The sequence below is a fragment of the Myotis myotis genome, unplaced genomic scaffold, assembly GCF_014108235.1.
Source record: "Myotis myotis isolate mMyoMyo1 unplaced genomic scaffold, mMyoMyo1.p scaffold_m19_p_5, whole genome shotgun sequence".
NCBI lineage: Eukaryota > Metazoa > Chordata > Mammalia > Chiroptera > Vespertilionidae > Myotis > Myotis myotis.
Window position 1 is genome coordinate 63987683 of NW_023416357.1, and position 26523 is coordinate 64014205.

General features: G+C 38.6%; 1 protein-coding gene across 17 annotated transcripts in view; it reads left to right on the forward strand.

Annotated features, from left to right (window-relative positions):
• Positions 1-26523, forward strand: part of FER (FER tyrosine kinase) — a 305227-nt gene that overhangs the window by 113737 nt on the left and 164967 nt on the right. For 13 of the 17 annotated variants that reach the window (XR_004967573.1, XM_036309530.1, XM_036309539.1 and 10 more), the window contains 3 exons: positions 5346-5438; positions 9366-9566; positions 18995-19117. Coding sequence is in view for 13 of the 17 variants with exons in the window: in XM_036309530.1 (XP_036165423.1) it covers positions 5346-5438; positions 9366-9566; positions 18995-19117 (417 nt within the window). In the remaining 4 variants the exon portion in view is untranslated. Of the gene's footprint in view, positions 1-5345; positions 5439-6010; positions 6082-9365; positions 9567-18994; positions 19118-26523 lie in introns of those variants that run through there. The other 4 variants (XR_004967575.1, XR_004967574.1, XM_036309543.1 and 1 more) reach the window with 4 other exon arrangements.

Below are 26523 nucleotides of genomic sequence, written 5' to 3' on the forward strand. Positions count from 1 at the left end.
TTCCACTTTAGTGCCTCCCTTAAGAGCCATGCTTTGAGAACTGTTATGTGTTTTTTGGTTAAAGTTATTAATTTGTAACTTACTGCAGCATCTAGATATGCTATCATTTGGAAGAACTTTTAATTTTTTTCTTTCAAAATCACTCCAATCAGCAAAACCTCGATTCTTGCTCTTTATATCTTTGCCTGTGTTTTACTGGGCAGGGGATGGAGGTAACCTGAGAGCTTATTTCACTGCACTTTGGGAATTTTTGTGAATAGTAATTTTAAAACTTGATGGGTATGGTTTTACTGTAACTGTAAGTAATTTAGGTATTGTTTCTTACAGAACTTTTAAAACTGGTAATAGGCAAACTTTTAATCATTATGAAATAATCTCTTAGTTTTATAGATGGATAAATATAACGAGAGACCTTCATTTAATTTTAAAATAATGAAAAATTATTCTTAAATGAGATATGAAACTGATACTGCATCTAGAACTTTTCTTTCAAGATAGACTTGTAGCTCTACTGATAGTATTTTTTTTGGCATCCAAATATTATTTCATAACAGAAGGTATTATTTTACAACATTGCTTCTCCTTCCCCCCTCCACTGGCCCCCAACTATGTCAACTCTGAAGGGCTGTCCTTTGTCATAATGAATCCCTGTCTCCTTAATCTAGAGAAAGTTCTTTAAGTTGTCAATATTTGAGGAGGGTATAAGTGTATCATTACCAGCCCTGGCAGGTCTACAGTCAGAATTAGGCACTGTTTTCGGGCGCTGCAGCACTGACTGCCAAGGCTGCAGATCAGGCCTGGAGAGAGAGGCAGGGTCTGATCTGAAGCCTCTGTGGCAGCTGTTGATCAGCTCTTGCCTCTCTTTCCTTCTGGGCCTCATCAGCAGCCATGGGGGCTGCTGATCAGCCCCGCCTCTTTGATTAGGCCTGGAGATAGGCTCAGAGACACTGACTGGCACAAAAACTGACCACTCAAAATCAAATCTGGGCGAACTGTGAGGAGCCTATGGCTGCCTAGGCAGCTTTTGATGCTGACTGGCATAGAAACTGACCAATCAGAACCTAATCTGGGTGAACTGCGAAGGCCGAACCTAAGGTGGGGGCTGAGGAGGGGTTTTAAGGGCAACAGCTGTTTGGTGTAAGGTGTAAAAAAGCGGTTCAATTTTTTAATGACCGCTTTGGCAGTATAGTGCATATGGCTGGCTATCAGTGCAAATATAGGGATTGTGTATTTTTGTCTGCCAAGAGCATCTCCTCCTGCTGAAAAGGCTCTCCCCCACCCCCCCAATTTAAGCAGTCCTAGCCTATATAATCCTATCTAATAAAAGAGAAACATGGTAATTAGCGTACGACCGCTACCCTTCCCATTGGCTAATCAGGGCAATATGCAAATTAACTGCCAGCCAAGATGGCGGCCAGCAGCCAGGCAGCTTGAAACTAACATGAGACTTGCTTGCTTCAGTGATGGAGGACTCCAACTTTCCCCGCCTGCCGCTGCAGGCCTCAGAACTGCAACTCTAAGCAACTATGTTACAAATATAGAAGCTAAACAAAACCCCAGAAACCTGCTTTAGTCCATCAGGCTTCAGCCAGCAAGATTGCAACATTGTTTCAAATACAGAAGGTAAACAAAGGCCAGAAACCTGCTTTCAGCAGCGGAGGCCTAAGAGCTGGAGCCTTAAAGCTAAAGCTGGCCTAGAATAAAAAAAAAAAAAGGAAAAAAAGAGCAGTTGGGAGCTTCAGTCATCTGCCAGCCTGAAAACAGCCCTCAGCCCCGCACCCAGGCTGGCCAGGCACCCCAGTGGGGACCCCTACCCTGATCCAGGACACCCTTCAGGGCAAACCAGCCGGCCCCCACCCGTGCACCAGGCCTCTATATAGTAAAAGGGTAATATGCCTCCCAGCACTGGGATCAGCGTGACAGGGGGCAGCGCCCAAACCCCCTGATCACTCTGCGGCTCTGTGTGTGACAGGGTACGGAGCCCCAACCCCCCTGATGGGCCCTGCTCTGTGCGTGACAGGGTACGGAGCCCCAACCAACCTGATGGGCCCTGCTCTGTGAGTGACAGGGGCAGCGCCCCAACCCCGATTGGCCCTGCTCTGTGGGTGACGGGGTGGTGCTGCAACCTTCCCATCGACCCTGCCTTGAGTGTGACAGGAGGCGGTGCCCCAATCCCCCAATCAGCCCTACCCTGAGCGTGACTGAGGGTGGCATCGCAGCCTCCCAATCCTCCCTGCTCTGTGCATGACAGGGGCGGCCCCCAACTCCCCAATCAGCCCTGCTCTGAGCCCGACCAGGGGCTGCACCTAGGGATTGGGCCTGCCCTCTGCCACCTGGGAGCAGGCCTAAGCCGGCAGGTTGTTATCTCCCAAGGGGTCCTAGACTGCGAGAGGGCACAGGCCAGGCTGAGGGACCCCCCTTCCCCCCAAGTGCACAAATTTTTGTGCACCGGGCCTCTAGTCTATACTAATAAAAGGGTAATATGCTAATTAGACCGGGTCAATCAACCATCTTCTGGATGTCCGACTTCCTTCCGAACAAAGCCATGGTGGTGGGGGCCGAGGCAGAGGATTAGGGGTGATCAGGCTGGCAGGGGAGGGCAGTTAGGGGTGATCAGACAGGCAGAGGCAGTTAGGGGCAATCAGGCAGGCAGGCAGAGACAGGGGCAATCACTCAGGCAGGCAGGTGAGTGGTTAGGAGCCAGCGGTCCCAGATTGCAAGAGGGATGTCTGACTGCTGGTTCAATTGGACATTCCCCAAGGGGTGCCCGATTGGAGAGGGTGCACGTTGGGTTGAGGGGAATGCCCCGCCCCCCCCCCCCTGCATGAATTTTGTGCACTGGGACACTAGTTCCTATATAAAACTCAAGGTTGACTTACTGTTTTTGATAATATATTTTTAAAACCAACTGATTTAAAGAGTACCTTTAAATGAAAGGCTACTTTCACTAACTGTATCCCTTTGAACACAATATATTATGTTTCATAAAATATAAAGGAACTCACTTTTGAAGTCTTCTTTACCCCACACCTGGACCTATACTAGACTTATCTAGTATTGTATTCTTAGAAAATGTTTTCTTTTTGTTTCAATATTATCAAAGGGATTTGGGGGAAATGGTTCTCTGTACTTTCGTAGGGTTTGATGGCCAGCGGATAGCTTGAGGAAAATTATTTATACCATCTCGGTGAATTTGTAAGTCATATACAGATAAAATGCTTTCTAATACTTAAAACTCTTCCCTAAATTTTCTACTTTTGTGCATAACCTCCCATGTAGTTTTCAGTCCTGTTCTCCTGGGATTTATACATTGGGACCTTACTGTGTCTATTATTTTAAGAGCACCACTCAGAGTGAAACCTGCTGCTTTCTTGTGAAGCTTTCATTGCCCAGCAGGTGAGGGTAGCATTATCTTTTCATCCCCCCGTCAGTTGTGGTAGCAGCAAGATCGACAGGAGTGTCACTGCTACTCCTAACACCACTGCCACCTCCGCAGCCACACAGAATCAGGGGGAGAAATTCCCCACAGGAATAAGAAAAAGTGTAAACTGGGCTGGGGAGTAGAAGAACCATAGCTACTATAGTACTCCCCAATATATGATCTTCACACCACCATAGATTTCTTCATAATTCTAATTACAGAGCAACTGCTGTGTAAGCCTTGCTTCCCACTTTCATCTCCACAGCCTGCCTGATCCTGTGATCAGTTTTTGCCTTCCCAAACATTTTTATTTTATAAGATTTCTCAAGCACCAGATACAGATTTAAAATATACAAACCCTAAACACCCAAGTTGAAGATGAACATGCCTTAGTACTTCCAGGCGGTCTTTCCTCCAACATTCCCTGTGGCTCAGTTACAGTGGTTTTTACTGGAAGGTAAAACCAAAGCTGCCGCTAGGATTGAGGCTCCAGAGGACATTCTCACATTCCTAAGGTGATGACTGTCTATACTCCAGGAAGGATTTCTTTCTTAAAAGTGAGTTTTATTAAATATTTACATGCTTTTAACATTTTAATTTTTAGTTGCTTGTAGTAATTTTCTTGTAAGTGCCCTCTGAGGAAGTTCTGAATTATTTTTTTCCATTTTATAGATGTTTGAATTGAGGTATAGATACTGACTTATATAGGATCATCAGCAAGTTATAAAGGTGATATTGATGAAAAAATGTTGAAATCTGTTCTGTTAGGTTTAAAATTATTTTAAATTATAAATATGCATATATTTGTAGAATAATAACAACTATTAGCATTGTAACTGTTAGAATGAAAAGCAAATATAATAAAAGTAGGTAAATGGGAAGACAAAAGTTGAATTTCAGATTTGATTTTGAGTCTGTGAGGTAGCATATGGCCAAAATGTCTCTGAGACATACACTAGGTATTGAAGACATAGAAAACAGAAGATGTTATTTGTGCCCTGCTGTAGTTATTTTCCACTGACAAGTAACACTGAGCAGCACTATGGATGAAAGACATGGAAATACAGTACTTGGCAATAGTATATCTTGTTCTTTTGTCTGCTACTGAGTAGCAATTGAAATGCAGTAATTATTGATGCTTCCATTATAAATGCTCACATATGCTTTCCATTGTTCTTATTTTTACCTTCTACTTATTTATTTTTCTTCTTTCTCTTCTTTTCTACCCTTTCACTTACCTTATTCACTTGCATTTGTAAGAATGAATTTACAGATTTGAAATCTTAAAGAAAAGTTTCCTTCAACTGTGGTGTGTAATACTCAGAAGTATACATTCTATGGCAAATAGCAATCCAAATGAACTTGTCTTGTTGGTTGTTCTGCCACTACCTCCTCATCTTATTTCCTCTTCCTCTGTTGTCATCATTGTTGTAGTTGTTGTCATCATCATCATGTTGATCTTAGGGAAACTTTCCAGCTACTTAAGTGGAATTCACTGTCTAAAAATGTGTCTATGTAATTTTCCTCCTGTTTTTCCCCTACTATTTTCTTTTTTTTTCACGACTACAGTGGTATCTGAAATCTTCTGTGTGAGACTGGTTCTTTGTAGTTTGTATCTCCCTCAGTTAATATTTGGTTTGCCATCAACTTCCTTTGTATTTCTTATTTTCCTTCATCTTATGAATTTCTATTTTCTTTTTATTTTTCCCCAACCAAGACATTTATTCAGGGAACAGGAAAGTAAAATGCTATAGAGTCTATATGCATTTTGTTATTTGTCATCTTTAATGTTAGGAAATTTACATTTTATTTAATTGGAAGACATGGTAGAGGGACAATGGATAAATACCTTAATATCTAGCATCACTCTGTATGTATATTGGATATTTACTATTGCTGAAGGCTTCTTTTTTAATCTCCCCAGGAAAGGAAGGAGAGGGTATCCAAACTTGAGTCTTTTCGTCACTCAATTGCTGGACTAATTAGGGGTCCAAAATCTGCATTTGGCTCTTCAACAGTAAGTACGATGAACTCTGTGTGCTACTGAAAATAGTCATTGTCCAGCTCTTTCTGATATACCAATGAATATCATATGTATATATTTCCTTACAAATGGAAAAGTAAGTACCTATTTTAACTTTTTGTATGTATTTGAGTTTGTGCATGCATGTATATAGTAAAACCCTATGTCACATTGATGTAGGGAGAAAAGAAATAAACTTGTATTATAGACTTCCTGTACTACAAATAAATATTACAGGAAGCATTTTATGAACTTTTGTACTTGGTTAGAAGAATAGTATAAACAGATCTCTTTTCCAGTGAAACATTTTTATAAACAGATTATTACATATGCATTTTTACATGTATCATTTTTTATGTCTGTTCATAATTTTTAGAACATTAATTATAAAATTGAAATCTGTTTGAAATTTGGGTGTGGCATATTACAAAATGCATAGAGTATTAGTTAGCTTTAGTAATAGTGGCTATAGCCTAACAAGATAAAAAATATTCTTATCCCCTTTATATAATAAAACTCCAAAGTATATTTTTCACTTCATTACCTGTAAAACTTAATTTTTCTAGCCATGCTTTATTGACAGTAGAACTTTACAATTGTATCTTATTGAATGCTGGCCAACACAACAATATTCAATGTAAGTAATTACATGCTTTCCCCATCCCTCTAAGTTTCTACCTAATAATACCTTAATATTTTTTCTTACCTTTTATAATTTCCTTTTTAAGACAATGTGACTTAGTCTTATTTAGAAAAAGAAAGTATTTCCTAAACATAGATTACTTAAATTTCCATTCATATTTTGGATTTGTTTGCTATAATTCGTTTTGAATATGTAAAACATGTTCCCATATGTATTTACCCGAAACAATAATCTTTTATATGAAAAGTAAGTCAGTTAGGTATTTTAACAAAAAAGGATAAAATTATATTTTTATATAAAAGAGATTTTCTACTTATATTTCAGCCTTTGATGTTGTCATTGTACTTCTTATACACAGTAGTTCTGTGGGAATAGGGAGGGAGCTGTGAACTGTTGCAGACCATCTCATATGGCATCAAATAGCAAATGAAAAGAAAAATAATTATAAGTAAAAGCAACATGATAGAGTAAGTCTCTCTCAAGGCCTATTTCCTACCCTTATTTTCTTAAGCAATTGTTTGACAGTTTTATAGACAAGTAGTAGTTCCTAGGACTTGATTTGTGATTTGACATCAAAATAAGTGTAGGAGATTTGATTAAGAATTTATGATAAGTTCCAAAGATCGTTTTGCAAAATTTTTATTTGAGAAAAAAAGTTACTGAGATGAAATATTTAAAAAGTTTAAAGAAGAAAAAAATAGATTTTTGAAAAGAAATGTTCCAATAACTGTTAGCTTTTCATAAAATTATTTAACAAGTCCATGAACTAAATGGCATAGTTAAGTTGTCATTAACTCACCTTTATTTCACTTAGGTCAAAGGCCTTTTAGCTGAAGCAACCTCCCCACCTTTAATCATGTAAATCCTTATTGATAAGAATAAGTCTTTGTGTCACTGGAACCTCCCTGCCTAAGGGCTATACTATGGGTGGATCCCGAACCAAATAACAGCCTGGTGAGGCCTGAGCACCAGTGGAAGCCTTTCTTCTTGAGTTGGACTTACCCGCCTGGTCCCCATTATTTCCAAATTATCTCTTGTCTCTTCTCTTTCATTTGTGTGCGGCTCCTCTTTCAGATCCTGAACCCTGAACCACATGGGACGTGGAGGGAAACATTTACCACAAAACAACAGAGAAATTTTTTATTTTTTTGCATCATACTGTTGCTATACCCGTGCTGAATTCTTCTGTACAATCAGGCATGTTTAGGATGACTGAATAATCTGCTCAGACTTGCAACTTTTGAATCACTAGCATTATCACACGTAATTTTGAAGACAGGCTTATCAGGATTTATTTTCTATAAAAAACTATATAAGGGAGCAAATATTTTATATTTTTGCTCAAATGATTAAGACACGTGACCCAGGTCATGTTAAACTGATACTGAGCGTGTCTGATGTGACTCAGTGGTTGAGCGTTGACCTAGGAACTAGGAGGGCATGTTCGATTCCTGCTCAGGGGATATACCTGGGTGGCAGGCTCCATCCCCAGGAGGGACGTGCAGGAGGCTGCCGATGGATGTTGTTTCTATCTCTCTATCCCTCTCCCTTCCTCTCTCTCTAAAAAAAAAATTTTTTTTAAAAAAGGCTTCCCCTCCACTATATCTCTGGCAAAAAACTTAGGTAACCTATCAAGAGGGAAAAATTGTTTTTCCACTGAGGCTTAGAAAGTTGTGATATTTGAGGTAATGAGTAATTATGACAGCTCTTAGGATGTTGTTGCTGATACATCCTACATCATATATTTTATCGAGCCTGCAAAATTACATTGGAATTTTATTAAAGTCATATTAATAAAAATGTTCCTTTTGATGCTTCAGAGAAGTCCCCGAAATATCTGATAGACCCAGACAGGGGACATGTCTGGCCTTTCCCTGCATCCACAAATGCGCAGTAATTTCAGCCTACATTTCTTAATGGTATTGTAGGGGCTGGGAAGTAACAGGTCCCTGAGCTTCCCTTCCTACCCAGAAGAAGCTAATAAACCCAGAGAACCAGCAATGAAATAGCAATACAAGTTCCTTCCTATTCATTCGTCTTTAAAAACAAACAAACTTCAGCAGTGGTCTTTGAGGATGATTTTTTCCCCAAATATATTTCTTACTTCATAACCTTTAATGAGTTTCTCAGAGTATTAGCTGAGCTTTTGTATTTCAAATGCCCATCTTACTTAATAAATAATCTGGGTATTGCATTCTCCCAATTCTAAATAAATCAAATTTAGGAAGATAGGTTGAGTAGGACAAGAAATCAAGCACATGACATCCTTGTTTGTGATGTTTTTCTGTTATGTGGACCTTTTTCAGAGATAATGATGAAAGCAAGGTCTTTGTAAAGAACTGATACTAAATTTATTTTATTGATTTTTTTCAGAGGTTAAAAAAAAAAACACCTTTAAAAATCTCAAGTAGACTTCCAAGAAGAGTACACATTTGAAACACTTTTACCATAGGCAAGACTTGGAAATATTTCAATTATAGTAAACATTTTGTATTTGCTATGAGATGCACTGTGATAAAATCTTGGAAAAGAAATATTTGGTCTTAGCATTTGGCCTCCTAAAATAACGGATAATTTGCTTTTCCTGCCATGCTCATGGCTTCTATTCTTCCCTTGTTTTCTCCACATTTGTAATTGCATGTTGGTGGTTGGCAGTGATGTGTCTCCTAAAGTTTTATCTACCGTCGCTGTACAGAATCAGGACCATCCACCCATGTGGCATAGGTAACGGTTAGGAGGTGAGGGGAATGCGGATAAGAATGGGAAGGTACAGAGGCAGTACGGCATTATATGAAGCTGTAGGTAGCACTCCACATATGACATGGACATCCCACAGCCTGTGTAATTGAGAGCTAATTCCATAAACAGAAATAACTCAATTTAAATAAAAATGTTTTGTGATAAATTTCCCCGATAATCCCCCTTTTTCATAATTCTCTGGTTGATAAATTTTAAATATATGGATTTGTTTTATGATACATTGAAGACTATATTATTAACTCCAAATGCTGATGTTGTACGTAGCTATGTATGCTAGGCAGAAAAAACAAATAACCTTAAAATATGAAGGCCATGCTTTTGTGCTAAATTTCAATAGCAGTATCCCATGAGATATTTCTTTAAAAATTATGAAAAATTTTTCATTGTATAACTTTTCATTGGTCAATTAAAGGTAGGAACACATGTAAGAAGTACTTGTAATTGATTTACATTTTTACTGGAAAAAATAGCTATTTTTTCTAATTTGGTGTTCTTTTTCCCCCCCCATATTTGCTTAGTTTGAATCGATGCCCACAATTGAGAAGCCCCTGACAGAACAGGATTGGTACCATGGTGCAATTCCCAGAATAGAAGCACAAGATCTGTTAAAACAACAAGGAGACTTCTTGGTGCGAGAAAGCCATGGGAAACCTGGTGAATATGTCCTTTCTGTATATTCTGATGGACAAAGGAGACACTTTATCATACAATATGTTGATGTACGTTTCTAATTTAGTTTATATGTATATTCTGATGTAGTCCATGGTGGTAATAAAATGATGAATAGTTTTTGATAAATGCCTGTAACAGAGTTTAGCACTTAATTTGTTTTTGCTGAATTCCTTAAAGATAGTGCTCCAAAACTCACTAAAATGTTAATCTTATTAAGGAAATATGTACTTTAAAATATTATAAATTAAAAATAGTTGTTAAAAATTTGAATTAAATTTAAATGCATAAATATTTAAAATACTTGAGTTAAATTTGAACATTAAAAACATTTTAAGTTAAAAGTAGAAATAATGTGATTATAAAAAATTTTTTTTCTTAGAGATTTTAAATTATAAGTTTTATGCCCCTAAAACAAGCCTTTGCAATTTTTTTCAAAAGTGGTATTATGAGAAATTTTTAAAGTAGTATTGTATTAAATAATGATAATAAAATTCCTTAATTAGTGGAATAATAGTAGTTGAACAGATTTTCTGATTCATTTAGGATTAGTTTTTCCCCTTTATGTATAAGCTATTGCTTGTTGGCATTAATAAACCATAAATAAAGTTTGATGAAAATTAAAAAGATGATCTATTAACATTACTTCCTCTAATACTTATTATTAAATTGCATTTAGACATTGCTAAACTATGTTTTATACATTCTTTATTAAGCTGTAAGCAGATGAAGGGTAATCTCAAAATTTTGTTTAACTTTATCCACTGAGAAATTTTAATGTTTTTTGTATATGAAGAATTGTTGCCTCTGTTTGTCATTTCTCACTCTATTATTTCAAATGGCACATGTTTTCAAGCTGCTAGTCTATAGAATTTCAGTGTTCGTCCAGTCACTAGAGCAGTGATGGCGAACCTATGACACACGTGCATGTCAGAGGTGACATGCGAACTCATTTTTTTGGTTGATTTTTCTTTGTTAAATGGCATTTAAATATATAAAATAAATATCAAAAATATAAATCTTTGTTTTACTATGGTTGCAAATATCAAAAAATTTCTCTATGTGACACGGCACCAGAGTTAAGTTAGAGTTTTTCAAAACGCTGACATGCCGAGCTCAAAAGGTTCGCCATCACTGCACTAGAGAGATACTAATTACTTCGCAATAGATTGAGCCTTTATCATTGGATGAATCTCAGACGGGTTCTTAAAATAGATACATTGAGATATTCATACAGGGTGTCCCAAAAAAACGTATACACATTTTAACAGCCTATAGCTCAATTTGAAAATGAATTGTATTTTAATAAGTACTGCCTTTATAGTTATTCGAAGTGTGTGTACACATTTTTGTTTGTATTATAATTTTCACCTTATTGTTAATTTTGCCTAGTATTCACACTTCAACTTGATAATCCTATTTGCTTACTCTCATACATCTGACTTTCTGCTTCTAGTAGTATTTTCATGTCAAACTCTTTTATAATTTGTATATGCCTTTGTAATGGGTGTAAATAAGCTTTTCTATTACAACCTGTGACTATGCTGGCAATATTTATAAAGTGGTACAAGAATTGTAGAGGAAAAATCATAGGTAAAGTATAAACTAACTATAATTTATATAAATGTTTCCTTCTGTAGTCTAAGTTTTAAAACATTATTTTTATATAGGTTATACATTAAATAAGACAAATATTTTTCTTATGACCACTTCTAGTTTAAATGTAACTGTAGGAATTTAAATTAGTATTAGAAACAAAAAAGGTCTATTTGCAAATTATAACTTGTCTTTAATGCCATTTTTTTAAGTGATTAAAGTGAACTGCATAATAGATTCTAAAAATAAGACATTGCTATAAGTTCACATTTGTAAATTTTATTTGGTTTTCTTTTGTCGTTGACATTTTCAGAGATCTCTGTTAAAGATGAAAGTGCTTTTATTTCTGTAAATGCCTCAGGGTTTTTTTCCCCACTGTTTAATTTTATTTAGTTCCTAATCATGAAATAATAATTGAGCTCTCAAATCAGTTGAAAATAGGAGTTTGAAGGTGATGAAGACTGTGGAGTTTTAAATTCTTTTTCATATGCATAGGTAAATCTTCTGTGAGCTAAAATGATCCCATTTCCTTCCTCATATCCCTGTTGAATAAAGCTGGGGGTACATTCCCAGATATTTAACAATTGCCTATCATATTCTAATCAAGGAGTTTATAATCTAGTAATCCTATCTAATAAAAGAGAAACATGGTAAGTAGCGTAAGACCGCTACCCTTCCCATTGGCTAATCAGGGCGATATGCAAATTAACTGCCAGCCAAGATGGCGGCCGGCAGCCAGGCAGCTTGAAACTAACATGAGGCTTGCTTGCTTAAGTGACGGAGGACTCCAACGTTCCCTGCCTGCCACTGCCAGCCTCTGAGCTGCAACTCTAAGCAACTATGTTACAAATATAGAAGCTAAACCGGGGGTGGGCAAACTTTTTGACTCGAGGGCCACAATGGGTTCTTAAACTGGACCGGAGGGCCAGAACAAAAGCATGGATGGAGTGTTTGTGTGAACTAATACATGTTAACACTGCTGCTGGTGAAGGAGCGGAAGGGAGAGCAAGAGAACCCTCCGCTCTTTCAGCTCCGAGGGCCGGATAGAGCAGCCGAACGGGCCGGATCCGGCCCGTGGGCTGTAGTTTGCCCACGGCTGAGCTAAACAAAACCCCAGAAACCTGCTTTAGTCACCGGGCTTCAGCCAGCAGGATCGCAACATTGTTTCAAATACAGAAGGTAAACAAAGGCCAGAAACCTGCTTTCAGCAGCAGAGGCCTAAGAGCTGGAGCCTCAGAGCTAAAGCTGGCCCAGAATAAAAAAGAAAAAGAAAAAAAGGAGCGGTTGGGAGCTTCAGTCACCCGCCAGCCTGAAAACAGCCCTCAGCCCCTCACCCAGACTGGCCAGGCACCCCAGTGGGGACCCCCACCCTGATCCAGGACACCCTTCAGGACAAACCAGCCGGCCCTACCCATGCACCAGGCCTCCATATAGTAAAAGGGTAATATGCCTCCCAGCACCAGGATCAGCATGACAGGGGGCAGCGCCCAAACCCCCTGATTGCCCTGCGGCTCTGTGTATGACAGGGGGCGGGGCCACAACCTCCCTATCTGCCCTGCTCTGTTCGTGACAGGGGAAGGTGCCCCAACCCCCTGATCAGCCCAGCTCTGTGCCTGATAGGGGGAGCTCCCCAACCCCCTGATTGCCCTGCAGCTCTGTGTGTGACAGGCTGTGGTGCCCCAACCCCCTGATCAGCCCTGCTCTGTGTGTGACAGGGTGCGGCGCCCCAACCCCCCCCCCCCCCCACGGGCCCTGCTCTGTGTGTGACGGGGTAGAGCCATAACCTCCCCATCGGCCCTGCCCTGAGTGTGAGAGTGGCGGCGCCCCAACCCCCTGATCCGCCTTGCTCTGTGTGTGACAGGGGGCCGTGCCTTAACTCCCCTATCAGCCCTCCTCTGTGAGTGACGGGGGAGCTCCCCAACCCCTGATCAGCCCTGCTCTGTGCATGACAGGGGGGAGCTCCCCAACCTCTTGATAGACCCTGCTCTGTGCGTGACGGGGTACAGAGCCCCAACCCCCCTGATGGGCCCTGTTCTGTGAGTGACAGGGGGCAGCGCCCCAACCCCGATTGGCCCTGCTCTGTGTGTGACAGGGGGTGGCGCCACAACCTGCCCATCAACCCTGCCTTGAGTGTGACAGGGGCCGGTGCCCCAACCCCCCAATCAGCCCTACCCTGAGCGTGACTGAGGGTGGCATCGCAACCTCCCGATCCGCCCTGCTCTGTGCATGACAGGGGCGGCTCCCCAACTCCCCAGTCAGGCCTGCTCTGAGCCTGACCAGGGGCTGCACCTAGGGATTGGGCCTGCCCTCTGCCACCTGGGAGCAGGCCTAAGCCAGCAGGTCGTTATCTCCCGAGGGGTCCCAGACTGCTAGAGGACCCTCCCCTTCCCCCCGGTGCACAAAAATTTGTGCACTCGGGCCTCTAGTAAATTATAAAAGCTGTAAATAAATGAGGGGATAGGTGTCCTAATAGAGGAAGACATAAAAATTATGAGATTTTAGAGAATGTAAAAATATCAAATAGTGGATTGGTGAAAAAAGCAGACTTAGAAGACTTGGGTTCCCATTCCTGCTTTTCACTTTACAAGCTCTATCTTTGGTAAATAATGGGGTTAATAGCTTATACAGTGATTATGAGAATCAAATTAGTGAATATATACTTTGTAATGTGTGGAGTGCTATGCAAATATTAGGTAATTTTTCTAATGTTTGATGACTCTAGTTGAGAAAAAAAATACCAATATTACTTTGTAAGAAATATAATGTAATTGGAAATGTTAATTAATTTTTTTTTGTTTCTATGAGATTTATTTGTGAAATTTAAATAGTAAGAAAGTGTTTTAGAATTTATATAGGTACTCACTTTGTGGTGATTTAGAATCAAACCTGCAATATTTCTGAGGCATGCCTATATTTAGATTTGAGGTCTTCACTGATCACAAATAATATTATTTTTAGTAATATTGCCTTTGTCAATCAAAGTCTAGGATAGAAATTATTTTAAAGCTTTATTTTTGAATGCATGTCACAGTTACTTCTCAACATGGTGTGAAACTGCCATTATGACTGAATAAGATGGACATGTATACTTTCCATTTTTACATTTTCACTCTGCTAGCACAGATTATCTATTGTTTTAGCTAGTTCAAGCAAGAAGAACTGTACCTTGTAGTGTAACCAAACATATTAATTTCACAAAGCCCAACCCTATTAATTTCACAAAGCCAGATGTATAAACATATCTAAGAGTATTTGAATTTAAGTTTAATTCGTGTTACTGATCTATTCCATAGTTACTAGCCTATTTGTGGTGCTTGATGTAAGATGATATTTAGAGTTTTTACCTAAAACTGTTTATTTGTGGTCATAAATGTTGATAGATTTTCATAGTGATTCAAAAGGCTTTGTTCTATTTGATAAGTAAATATATATTTATCAAATCTTTGCTTTTGTATATTATAAACAAAAAATTAAATACATAAAACAGAAAATACATGTGATAAAACAAAAGTACTCCAGAAAGAATTTTTATGCTATTATAGGAAAGTGCTGATTTGTTTATCTGACACATATTTACTAAACACTCATTTCCGCAAAAAGTAAATGCATGGAATTTATATATGCATTGTAAAGGAGATGAAATAAAAAATTGTGTAACCTACTTCTCAGCTTAAAACTGAGTAGGTGAGACATTGGTAGAACTTATTAACTGAGAAATATTAAAGATACAAATGAAAAATGATTGAGTCAAAATTTTGAATTAAATGCAGTGATAAATTAAAAATAATAACATAATAAATATTTTAAAATAAAACAGCAATAAACCTCTATGTAATGGTATAACGTCTTTTATTTCTTCACTGGAGGCCTGGTGCACGAATTTGTGCACCAGTGGGGTCACTCAGCCTGGCCTGAGGGATTGGGCTGAAACCAGCTCTCCAATATCCCCCAAGGGGTCCTAGATTGTGAGAGGGTGCAGGCCAGGCCGAGAGACCCCACCAGTGCATGATCGGGGCCAGGAAGAGACACGGGAGGTTGGCCATCTGGAGAAGGACTGCAGGAGGGCTCCAGGGAGTGTCCAGCCTATCTTGTTCAGTCCCAATTGGCCGGAACGTCTGCTCCCTGGTCGTCAGTGCACATCATAATGAGCAATTGAGCGGCCTTAGCATATCATTAGCATATTACACTTTGATTGGTTGAATGGACGACTGGACACTTAGCATATTAGGCTTTTATTATATAGGATAGGATTCATTCATTCATTCATGCATGCATGCATGCAGGAAATACTGTTTGAGCAAGTACTATGTAAGGCCCAGTGATATGGGCCAATAAAAAAATTAACACAAAAGTAGAGGTTGTAATGACTATGTGAAATTTTGGATAGCTCAATGTATTAAATCAGCATTCATTCAACAGATATTATTGGATTTCTGTCATAAGCTACAGTCCATTTTGAGCTGACAGATTTAGTCTCCGAAAATACTCATTAGATTTACTTTGTTTTGTTGCCACAATCTCTAGACTCTTTGAACTATCTTTAAATTCATGCTGTGGGACTTACGGAAAATTAAGTGAAAGCGAGTAGAAAGCCAAAACTTGTTTGGATAACAGTTAATTCCAAGTGTGTGGCCTTATCACATTGTTACACTTGGGATTATTTAACCATTCTACCATAACCATTCAAGGACTCAAAAGAAGGCAAGCAGTAGATTTAAGTCAAAATGACACTGATTTTCTTTGATACATGACTTAGGAAACTACATACACACACACACACATTCAGTATATATATATATATTTTTTTTTTTCAGAGATGAAGGGAGAGGGAAAGCTAGAAACATTAATGATGAGAGAGAATCATTGATCAGCTGCCTCTTGCACAGCCCCTATTGGGGATTGAGCCCACAAGCTGGGCATGTGCCCTGACCAGAAAGAACTGTGACCTTCTGGTTCATAGATCAGTGTCCAAAACCTTATTAATGTTAATTTCCAGGAAACACTAATTGAGTGAGTATTCTTAGGGCCCAGGGATATAATGGTGAAGCCTACTTACAGTGTAGAGAGGAGGCTTACAGTGCTATGAAAACTTTTAACTAGGAAAGTGAAGAAAGCTAAGTTTGAGACACATCTGAAAATGAATAAAAGTTGGGAAAAGCCATATCAAACCTTATTAATATTATTCCCCAATGCTTCCATGTGTACTGGTTTAATTAGTTATTTGTAACTATTCAGCATGCTATTTTTATTTGAGAAAGCCAAAGTGTACGTCTTACATTTTTTGGTATTTTACCAAAAGAAGTGTTGTAGTCTTTTGTTTCTAATCAGCTTATTCATCTTAGTCTTTTTCAGAAATTATTTTTCCTTTCATTTTTTTTCCCTTAAGCCTGCTTATCCTTGATTTTGTTTTAGGGGATCTACTCAGGCAACTTATACATACCTTGAATCCCCTTCTCATTTTTGTGTGTTTATTCTGTTCTGTTTGACTTCCTTGTTATTATGAAATATGTATAGCAACAAAACCTGATTTATATGTATTTTTCATCTATATGTGTGATTGATTCTTAAGTTGCACAGTGATAACTCAGGAACAATTCTAGCTGTAATAAATGTTTTAAAAACAGAAGTAATATGTACTCTGGATAGGAACCCAAAAATATGTATTATGAATGTGTGCTTTATAATAACACCTCCATATGGGGTTCAGTATATATTCTTTGAGATTTAAAAAATATATTCTATATATATATATATATATATATATATATGTTTTATTTTACAAAAACTGAGTCATACACAATATATATATTGGTTAATCCTCACCCAAGGGTATTTTTTGCATTGATTTCTTTTTAGAGAGAGTGTAAGGGGGAGAGAGAGAGATAGATACAAAGACAGAAAAACATCAGTGTGAGAGACACCTCGATAGGTTGCCTTCCCCACTCACCTCGACTGGACCTGGGGTGGAATCTGCAATCCAGGTATGTGCCCTTGACCAGGAATTGAACCCACAACCTTTTGGTGTGTGGGTCTGACACTCTAACCAGTGAGGCACTGGCCAGGGCCATACTTCTTATTTTTTAATTGACATTTTATGTGATATTTAAGACATGCACTGACAATAAAATGATCTTTGTAGAAATTTATTATTTTTTATTGCTTCTTTTTGAATTCACATAAGAGATCATTAGTAACAATCTTAGCTCCCAAGAGAAGTCTTACTTAAAAGTTAGTCTGAACTCTCTGAGTCATGTTATTGTTAAAGAATGCAGAAAAACCCATTTGTATGTGAATCCAACCTCAGGTCATTTGAGCTATAAGAAATTTATACTCCTCTGCACAAGGTCAATTGCAATTTTCAGAATTTTGAGTATATCAAGAAACAAGTCCTCAAGAGTTTTAATGTCTGTACTATTCTTGGCCTCTTAGTTGCTTAATAAGCACACAGTTTTAACATCATTTTTAAATTCATTACTTTATTTTTATCTTTAAGGAAGTGAATTAATTGGTTTGCACTGTGTTCAGACTCAGAACTTCACTAATTCCGTGATTGCTTTAAAAAATAATTGCTACGGATCAGTTTCTTATTTCAGCCCATGAAGGAAGTACTGTTGCTTGCATTACTCACTGTATTGGCACATCACAATTACTATGTCAATGGCAGAAAACTGCCTTTAAATTGAAAACTAGATACGCTCTTAAAAGGAAACTGAAAAGTCCCATTATTTTATTCACTATTTTTCTAGTTATAAGAGGTATATTAGAAGTTTATATAAGGCATTATGATGCTAGTGTCTGATTTGAAATTTCATTCTGTGTGAACTTCATGACATTGCTTTCTATTAAACATTGTACTTGATATTGAACTTTCTAGTATTCATTTCTAAGTTGTCTTGTTGCTTTAACTTTAGAGCCATTTTCTATGCACTGCATTTCATTCAGTCACACATGTTTATTTATCCAGGCAATAATGTCAGGCACTGTTCTAGACCACGGGGATACTGTGATGAATAAAATAAATGTAAAGATTTATAACCCCATGAGCTCTATTTTTAGAGGAGGAGGGGATAGATAATTAAACAGAATAAGTAAGCAAAATATATATGATTTTAGGTAGTGATAAATTCTAAGCAGGAAAATTCAGTGAGAAAAAGGAGGTAAGAAATGTAGTTGGGATGAGAAAATGGATATTGAATATTGTGTAGGGTGGCCAGAGTAGGCCTCACTGAAAAGGTAACATTTGATGAGAGACTGACATTAAGTACGGAAGCCATTACCCATATGTCCATCTGAGGAACTGGTTCAAGCAGCAAATGTATATGTTCTGAGAAAGGAATGTATATAGTACATTTATAAAACAAGAAGGAAATGAGTGTGGCTATGGTGGAATGGGGTAGTGTTAATAGATGAGGTAAGAGAGATGATAGAGCACAGAATAATATATAGAGTGCATAGACTGGGGTAAAGACTTTGGCTTTTATTCTAAGGAGTTAAGAATTTTGAATAAAGTAATGTAATGATACAACAGGATCCCCTGGCCTCTGTGTTAAGAGTAGACTGAAGGAAGACAAAGGGAGAAACAATATACATATGTATATTTAACTTTATAGAGGAATAATTGACAAATATAATCATGTGTTTAGAGGGTACAGTGTAATGATTTATTATACATTGTAGAATGAATACCAAGATCAAGGTAATTCACATACATTACATCACATAGTTTACTGTTAACCATTGTTAAGTGTGTACTTCAGTAGTATTAAGTGTATTAACATTGTACAACAATAGTTTTTCATAAATGTAACTTAATTTATTAGTGAATGTAGTCATGCTGAAACAATGACTTTACATTTATTCTACTTTATTGCTTTTTCCCCAGAGTTTGTATCGATTTGAAGGCACTGGTTTTTCGAACATTCCTCAACTTATAGATCATCACTTTACAACCAAACAGGTCATCACGAAGAAATCAGGTGTTGTTCTGCTGAATCCTATTGTTAAGGTAGGTATATATATATATATGCACATTTGTTTTCTTTTTATAAAGAATGCTTTGTCGGTTAAAATTTTTCACAGTAAATAAAGTTCTTAGATTTTTTTATAGAAGTTTGGATACAAAAGGGTTTTGTGGTTACTACTCGTGCAAATACAGTTGAAGCAATTTCCTTGGTTTTGTTTCAAATGGTTTCCTCTTTATTCAATGTTTGCTAGGTTACAAATGGCGTAGCTCCCCTTCTCCACCTCACCCCCAGCTTTTCTTGAAAGACTTAAGATTTTTCTTCACTTTATAAGGTTCAATCTTTCAAAGGTTTAGTTTATATAAGATTCTAAGATGTCAAAGAAATTTCTAGAAATCATGAGCAAATTAGAATTGTAATTCTGGTTGTTACATTTACAATATATTATAAGAGATTGGAAAATTTAAAAACTGTTTTGCTCCTCTTAAAGGCAGTAAGTGAGAACTTCCCTTAACTGCGGTTCTCAACCTGTGGGTCGCGACCATTGGAAAACACATATAGCATATCAGATATTTACATTACGATTCATAACAGTAGCAAAATTACAGTTATGAAGTAGCAACGAAAATAATTTTATGGTTGGAGGTCACCACAACATGAGGAACTGTATTAAAGGGTCGCGGCATTAGGAAGGTTGAGAACCACTGCCTTACAAGTACAGTGAAATTAGACAGCCAATGGGTGTGGGCTCCCTGTCACTTCTTGAGCCAATTTGGCAGAGACAGGGTTGAATAATATACTAGTATGAGTGTTATTCCAATATGTCGGCAGTATGGGAGAGCAGTAGGTCATCCACAAAAATCTGCTCAGTACCCGCCACATAAGCCAGCTGCCTATATGGGGTAGAAGGACGAAGGTTGCATGGGGAAGTAGGCAAAAGAATAAGATTGGGTATGCAGGCATGGGGAAGTAGGCAAAGGAATAAGAATGGTTAAAAATTACAGGCAATGTGGACTCGGAGTTTGCAAAGGGCAGGGAGCATCCAGGACTCGATTGTTCCCTTTCAGCCACAAGGTTTTTCATCTTCCCATGATAATAGACAGCTCCTGGATGGGAAGGATAGGACGCATTTCAAGGTGAGCTCCCAGGTCCCAGACTCTCAACGGACTGGGATAGTGCTCTAGAGAATGGCGGTTTTTCATCTATTTTTATACATTGCAATTAAAGAAGGAGAGTAGGTGGGTTACATGAAATCCATTGGTGATAGATTAGAGAGGTGGGAGAAAGCAAAGTGGTGGGGTGGGGGGAAACCTCTGGGATTGGATAAAGAATAAAATGATAGACACATACTTCTTTTACTCAGGTGGATACAGGCTAGTGAATAGTCAACAATAACATGATAACAATAACAACGAAGGAATTTATGGTCTCTGTCCGGGCACCTAGGTGCATTTGGTTGTGCCCCAAGGAGTCTGGAAAAAAAGGGAAAGTACAGTTCCTCATGTTGTGGTGACATTTCAAGGATATGTTATCATAGATACAAAAAGACAGATAGGCTCAGTTAAGGTAAAGGTTGACCTTTATAGGGAAGACACCAGCCTAGGAGGAGACTACCCACCATAACTGCTTTAGTTAAAGTTTAATTTCAGACCATCCTTTGTGGTTACTTTAGGTCTTTGAGTTTGCAAGACTACCATGCAGGCCTTCCCTGAGCCTGTCAGGTTAGCATGTGGCCCCTTTCGTCCACGCTAGGGAACGCATAAAAACTGGTAGGTTAATATTTGCTGATTTGATTTTTATATATGTAGGCATAACTTTTAATATGAACTAAGTGATATTCCCAAGAATGCTAGTGTATAATCCAAATTGAGCTAAGAAAATTTAAAAGACAATTATTATCCTTTCCTTTGATAGTCTAGAACAGGGATGGGCAACGTCTGGCCTTCGGGCCACATAAGGCAGGCAAAGTGATTTGGTCTGGCCCTGCCAAGGATTAGGGATGATTTAATTAAATGTTTGACCAAATAAAGCAGGCTAGTTTTTAAGTTGATAATTTTCTATGGCTTAAGAATGATGTTACAAATATCCAAATGGCCCTTGGAAGAAAAAAGGTTCCCCATCCCTGGTCTAACACATAATGTCCATATTTGTATTTTATTATTCAGTCTTTACTCACAGGCTAAGCTTAAAAAAAAATTCCTCTCACAGAAGATTTTGATAGTTGCTAATCACTAATTCTGTGGCGAAGGCATTGACCTTCCTGCAAATATTTAGAATTATGAGATTGGCTCATTCTTTGGTAGTATTTTTCCATCCCTACCCTTCCCTCCTCTTTTCCATTTTAATTGCAGAAAACCTGACGAAAATTCTTCTTTAGTCTGGAGCAAGTTGTCACATTTTTTTCTTCAATTAAAAAAAAGCCTATCAGTGTTTTCTCTTCCATCAGCAAATAACACTGTGAATAACACAGCTAAGTCTTGCAGAATTTTAAAAACTCTTTACGTAAGGTGATCTATTCTCATGGCTTTATTTCCTATTATATATCAGTGACTTGCAGATTTATATTTCTAATTTGGATTTATTTATCTCCCAAAACTAGTATATTTCAACTTTTCACCTAAAACTGAGTTTATCACCTTTAACTCCAAAATTTGTTCTTCCTTTCTCAGTAAATGGTACCACCAAATACTCAAACCATAAACTTAGGGGACAACTTTGACATATTCTCTCCAGAACTTTAGTGACAGGAGTTTTGTATACTTAATTGGACATGTGAAAGTATGAACTTCAATTCCAGTATATCTTAGTATGAAATAAAATTCAGTGTAAGGAAGATACTTTTTACCCATGTTAGGTTAACGACATATACAACTGGGTTTTCAGATATACTGATACTTCCTTTCACAAGCCAGCCAAATATTTGCATTGTCTATTTGTTTACCCAGGTCTAATTTGAGAGACCAAGGCTATAAAAGAGGCACATAAAAATGCAGATCTGGTTTCAAGTGGGAATATGTAATTTCAAATAAAGTTACATCTCTCACTATGTGAAATTTTTAATGACAGAAGTCTAGGTAAATGGAGTAGATTCTCTGAACTGTTCCAGGGCCGGCTATTCTCTTCCTCCCAAACCCCCAGCACTAGCTGTGGAGCTGATCATCTTATGCTTTTATAGCACTACCTGTGAAAATGACTGTAAACTGAAAGCTATAGAAGATTAAGGGGCTATATACGATTGTTTTATGAGGTGGAAATTTAAAGTTTATATAGCTATTAACCTGATTTAAAGTACTGATATTTGAAATACGCAAATCATTATCTCTGTTGTAAATATTGTTATGCACTTGATTTAAAGAATCATGTTGCACTTTTACAAGAAAACCACAAAGCAGAGGTTGTGAAAGTTAGATAATTTTCAATTACGAGCAAAGAACAAAGTGATATGGATTTTGTTATGGTCGTATTATCTGTTAGGTATCTTCCTTTGAGAAGACATTTGTACTCGTATAATTGGAATCTATTTCTTGATTTAATTTGTGTAAGAAGTTAATGTCTTTGACCATATAATGTGCTATAAAACATCTAATTTCCATCTTGCCAGACTTCATTTTTAGCCTACATAAAGAATGCTATTTTTGTCTCATTATAATTTCTGTTTATAGCAACTTCTAAGACTTCCCATTTCTTTCTTATCCATAGAAATATAAAATTATAATCATAATGCCGAACTGGAGGATACAATGACCAAAGTAGTCTTTCTTATCTTCAGAAGTATAGGCAACTTGACAATCTAGAGAGAGAGAAATAATTTAACTTTCTCATGGTAATAAAGCCAATGGCACCCAAGACTCTAACCCTAACCCTCCACTGGCTGATTTCTCCTATACTGCCTCCCAAAGTACGTAAAGATATGGAAGATGAAAGGCATAGTTATAAACAGGGGTGATTATTATCATCCTTATATTAGCAACATGTTGCATCTGCACATGGCCTGTTCTTAGTTCAGTTTCTGTTCAAATGTCACTTTATCAAGAGACCTTTTTCTGACTACCATGTGTGAAATAACACTTCACCTCCTTACTTTCTCCTCTTCCCCTTTTTAATTTATCTCTGTTACAACTACATTTACCGCACATAATATTATATGATGTATTTTTAGTTGTCTCTCCCCCAAGTGAAATGTAAGTTTCATAAAGGCCTGAATTACATTTAACAATTAGTGCAGCTGTATCCCAGTATCTAGAACAGTGCTGACCCATAGTAGGTGTTCAGTAAATATTTGTTCAAGAATTGGATTCATTGAGCAATTGCTAGGAGCCTGGATACTTGCCAAACTTTTATGTATGTTATCTAATTAACCATTTTACTAGTATATACTAGAGGCCTGGTGCACAAAATTCTTGCACTCAGGGGGTGTGTGTCCCCCAGCCTGGCCTGTTCCCTGTCACAGTGCGGGAGCCCCACAGTCCATTGCCCCAAAGAGGTAGGCCCCGCCCACCCATCCGGGGCTCCTTGATGGATTGTCCCAAAGAGGTAGGCTGGAGCCGGGGGCCCTGCCTCAGCGCCAAGCTGCGGGACCCCCAGGCCTCACTGTGCAGAGGCCTCTGCCGGGCCCTGCCCCTGGGCCGGGCCACGTGGAGGCCTCTGGACCCGCTGTGGAAGCCACGCAGAGCGGCCACCGGGGCCCTGTCCCCATGGCGCACGCTCAGAGGTTGCAGCCATCTTGTGATGGCGTAAGGGCATCACACGTGAAAGCGTGACAACTGCTTAGCCTTTTATTATTAAGGGTGGTGTTCCCCCAAAATGTATACACACACTTTGAATAATTATAAAGGCCGTGTTTGTTAAATTTCATTTTCAAAATTGAGCTATCAGCTGTTAAAGTGTGTATACATTTTGGGGGGATACCTTGTATTCCTATGAAATATTGTTATTAATCCCATACAATATTATTAACCCCATACACTATTATGAATGAGGAGGTAAAGCTTAGTGTGATAAATGACTTGCACAAGATAAGGCTCAGAGCTTAGATTTGAGCCCGTGTTCTTAACCACTGTCTGTCTAGATTGTAGTGTCTAGACTTTAGAGATTAGAATAAACTGTTTAAGGAACATTGATGTGGGTTCAAGGGAAAGAAAGTCTCTTTGATCCGGTAAAATGATAAATTGAAAAAGATTTTAACATATCAAAAACTATACTATAATTCTCTATAAAAGGAAAATCCTTAAACAGTATTACTGTGTCAGAGATCTGGGATTTTAGGTAAAAGTTAAGACTTGGTAAAATATAGATTAGTAACACATCCAGTTCAAGTTTAACACTTAAACTGTGCCTTGAAAGATATTTGCCTTCTTAAGTTTAATATTTCTTCAAATGCAGCTGTTTGTAAAAAGAAATTTCTTTCTGAATGGAAATTAAAATTCATGATTACATTCAGGGGAGTTGGGCAGCGAGCCATTCAGTCAAATCTTAGACAAATGACTTGCCTGCCAACATACATCAAGTACCTGTGGCTTTTTATCAGAACTTGGTACAGGTTGTCAGAATAATAGAGGCACATGTTTTGAGAGGAAAGTAAATCTTTCTGTGACTGAAACTACTGACCAGTAATGAGGAGACAGGTTAATGATAATAGTATTCATGGTCAAACACAGATAAATAAAGAATAGTTCATAAGAGAGAAAAAATATACTTTTTTTAAAATTAAATCTTTATTGTTCAGATTATTACATTTGTTCCTCTTTTTCCCCCCATAACTCCGCTCCACCCAGTTCCCACCCCACCCTCCTCCCTCACTCCCCACCCACTGTCCTCATCCATAGGTGCACGATTTTTGTCCAGTCTCTTCCCGCATCCCCCTCGCCCCTTTCCCCCCGCAAGAATAGCCAGTCCATTCCCTTTCTATGCCCCTGATTCTATTATAATCACCAGTTCATTCTGTTCATCAGATTATTCACTTGATTTTCAGATTCTCTTGTTGATAGATGCGTATTTGTTGTTCATAATTTGTATCTTTACCTTTTTCTTCTTCTTCTTCCTCTTCTTAAAGGATACCTTTCAACATTTCATATAATACTGGTTTGGTGGTGATGAACTCCTTTAGCTTTTTCTTATCTGTGAAGCTCTTTATCTGACCTGCAATTCTGAATGATAGCTTTGCTGGATAAAGTAATCTTGGTTGTAGGTTCTTGGCATTCATCACTTTGAATATTTCTTGCCACTCCCTTCTGGCCTACAAAGTTTCTGTTGAGAAATCAGCTGACAGTCGTATGGATACTCCCTTGTAGGTAACTGACTGTCTTTCTCTTGCTGCTTTTAAAATTCTCTCTCTGTCTTTTGCTCTTGGCATTTTAATGATGATGTGTCTTGGTGTGGTCCTCTTTGGATTCCTTTTGTTTGGGATTCTCTGCGCTTCCTGGACTTGTAAGTCTCTTTCTTTCACCAGGTAGGGGAAGTTTTCTGTCATTATTTCTTTCTTGTAGATCTCATTAAGTTTATCGGCAGTTTCTAGAAAATTTTTGAAAAACCTTAAAAGTGTGGTTTTGAACTCTATATCCAGTCATTTGCTTTCCTCCATTTCTGTCATTTGCGACCTGTTTCTTTGTCTCCACATTTTTTATGCTTCCCTGTGTTGATAAAGTGGTTTTCTGTGCTGAGTGTCCTCTAGGGCCCAGTGGTTCAGCCTCCCCAATTACCTGAGGAGGACACTCTTGGTGCACCCCCTTGTGGTCTTTGTGCACAGTCTTGTTGTAGTTAAGCCTTGATTATTGTAGTTATCACTGGGAGGAATTGACCTCCAGGCCAATTGGCTGTGAGAATCAGCTGTGTCTGCAGTGGGAGAACTTCTGTGCTGGAGACACCCCTCTGGGGCAAGACTTGCTTCAATGGGGCTTTGGTGCTCACTGAGTCTGCCCCCTGAGTGTGTCCTTTATGTTTCCATGGAGCTGCAAACTGGATGGTCCCACTCTGACCTCTGGGTTTCCTGGCTCCTGGATCTCTAGGGAGGTGCTAATCTAGCCTTTGCCTGAGGCTATCCAGCAAAAGCCTCCCTGCAGGGCTTGGGTGGGGCGGGTCCCACAGGATCAACAGGGTGGGGCTAGCAGTTATGGCTGCTCTCAGTCCAGCACTCAGAGGCTCTGCTTCTCAGTGTCCCCGTAATCGCTGCAAGCCCCTCGGAGAGAAACCTGCCCTGGAGTTCCGACTGATGCCAGACAGTCCCGCTTCTCCCGTATGAGTCCGGGTCCCTAGGGACTTGCCCGGAACTGGAGCTCAGAGCCTGAGACTCCCTCCTGATTGAAAACGACAACCTCGCCCTCAGCCGCCAGCCAGCTCCGCCCGCACCTCCGCACCTTAGTATTTTACTTCCATACTGCGCCTCCTCTGAGTCTCGGTATGCTTTTCTCTTTCCTTCTAGTTGTTGAATTTTCACTCAGCCAGCCTTCCTGTG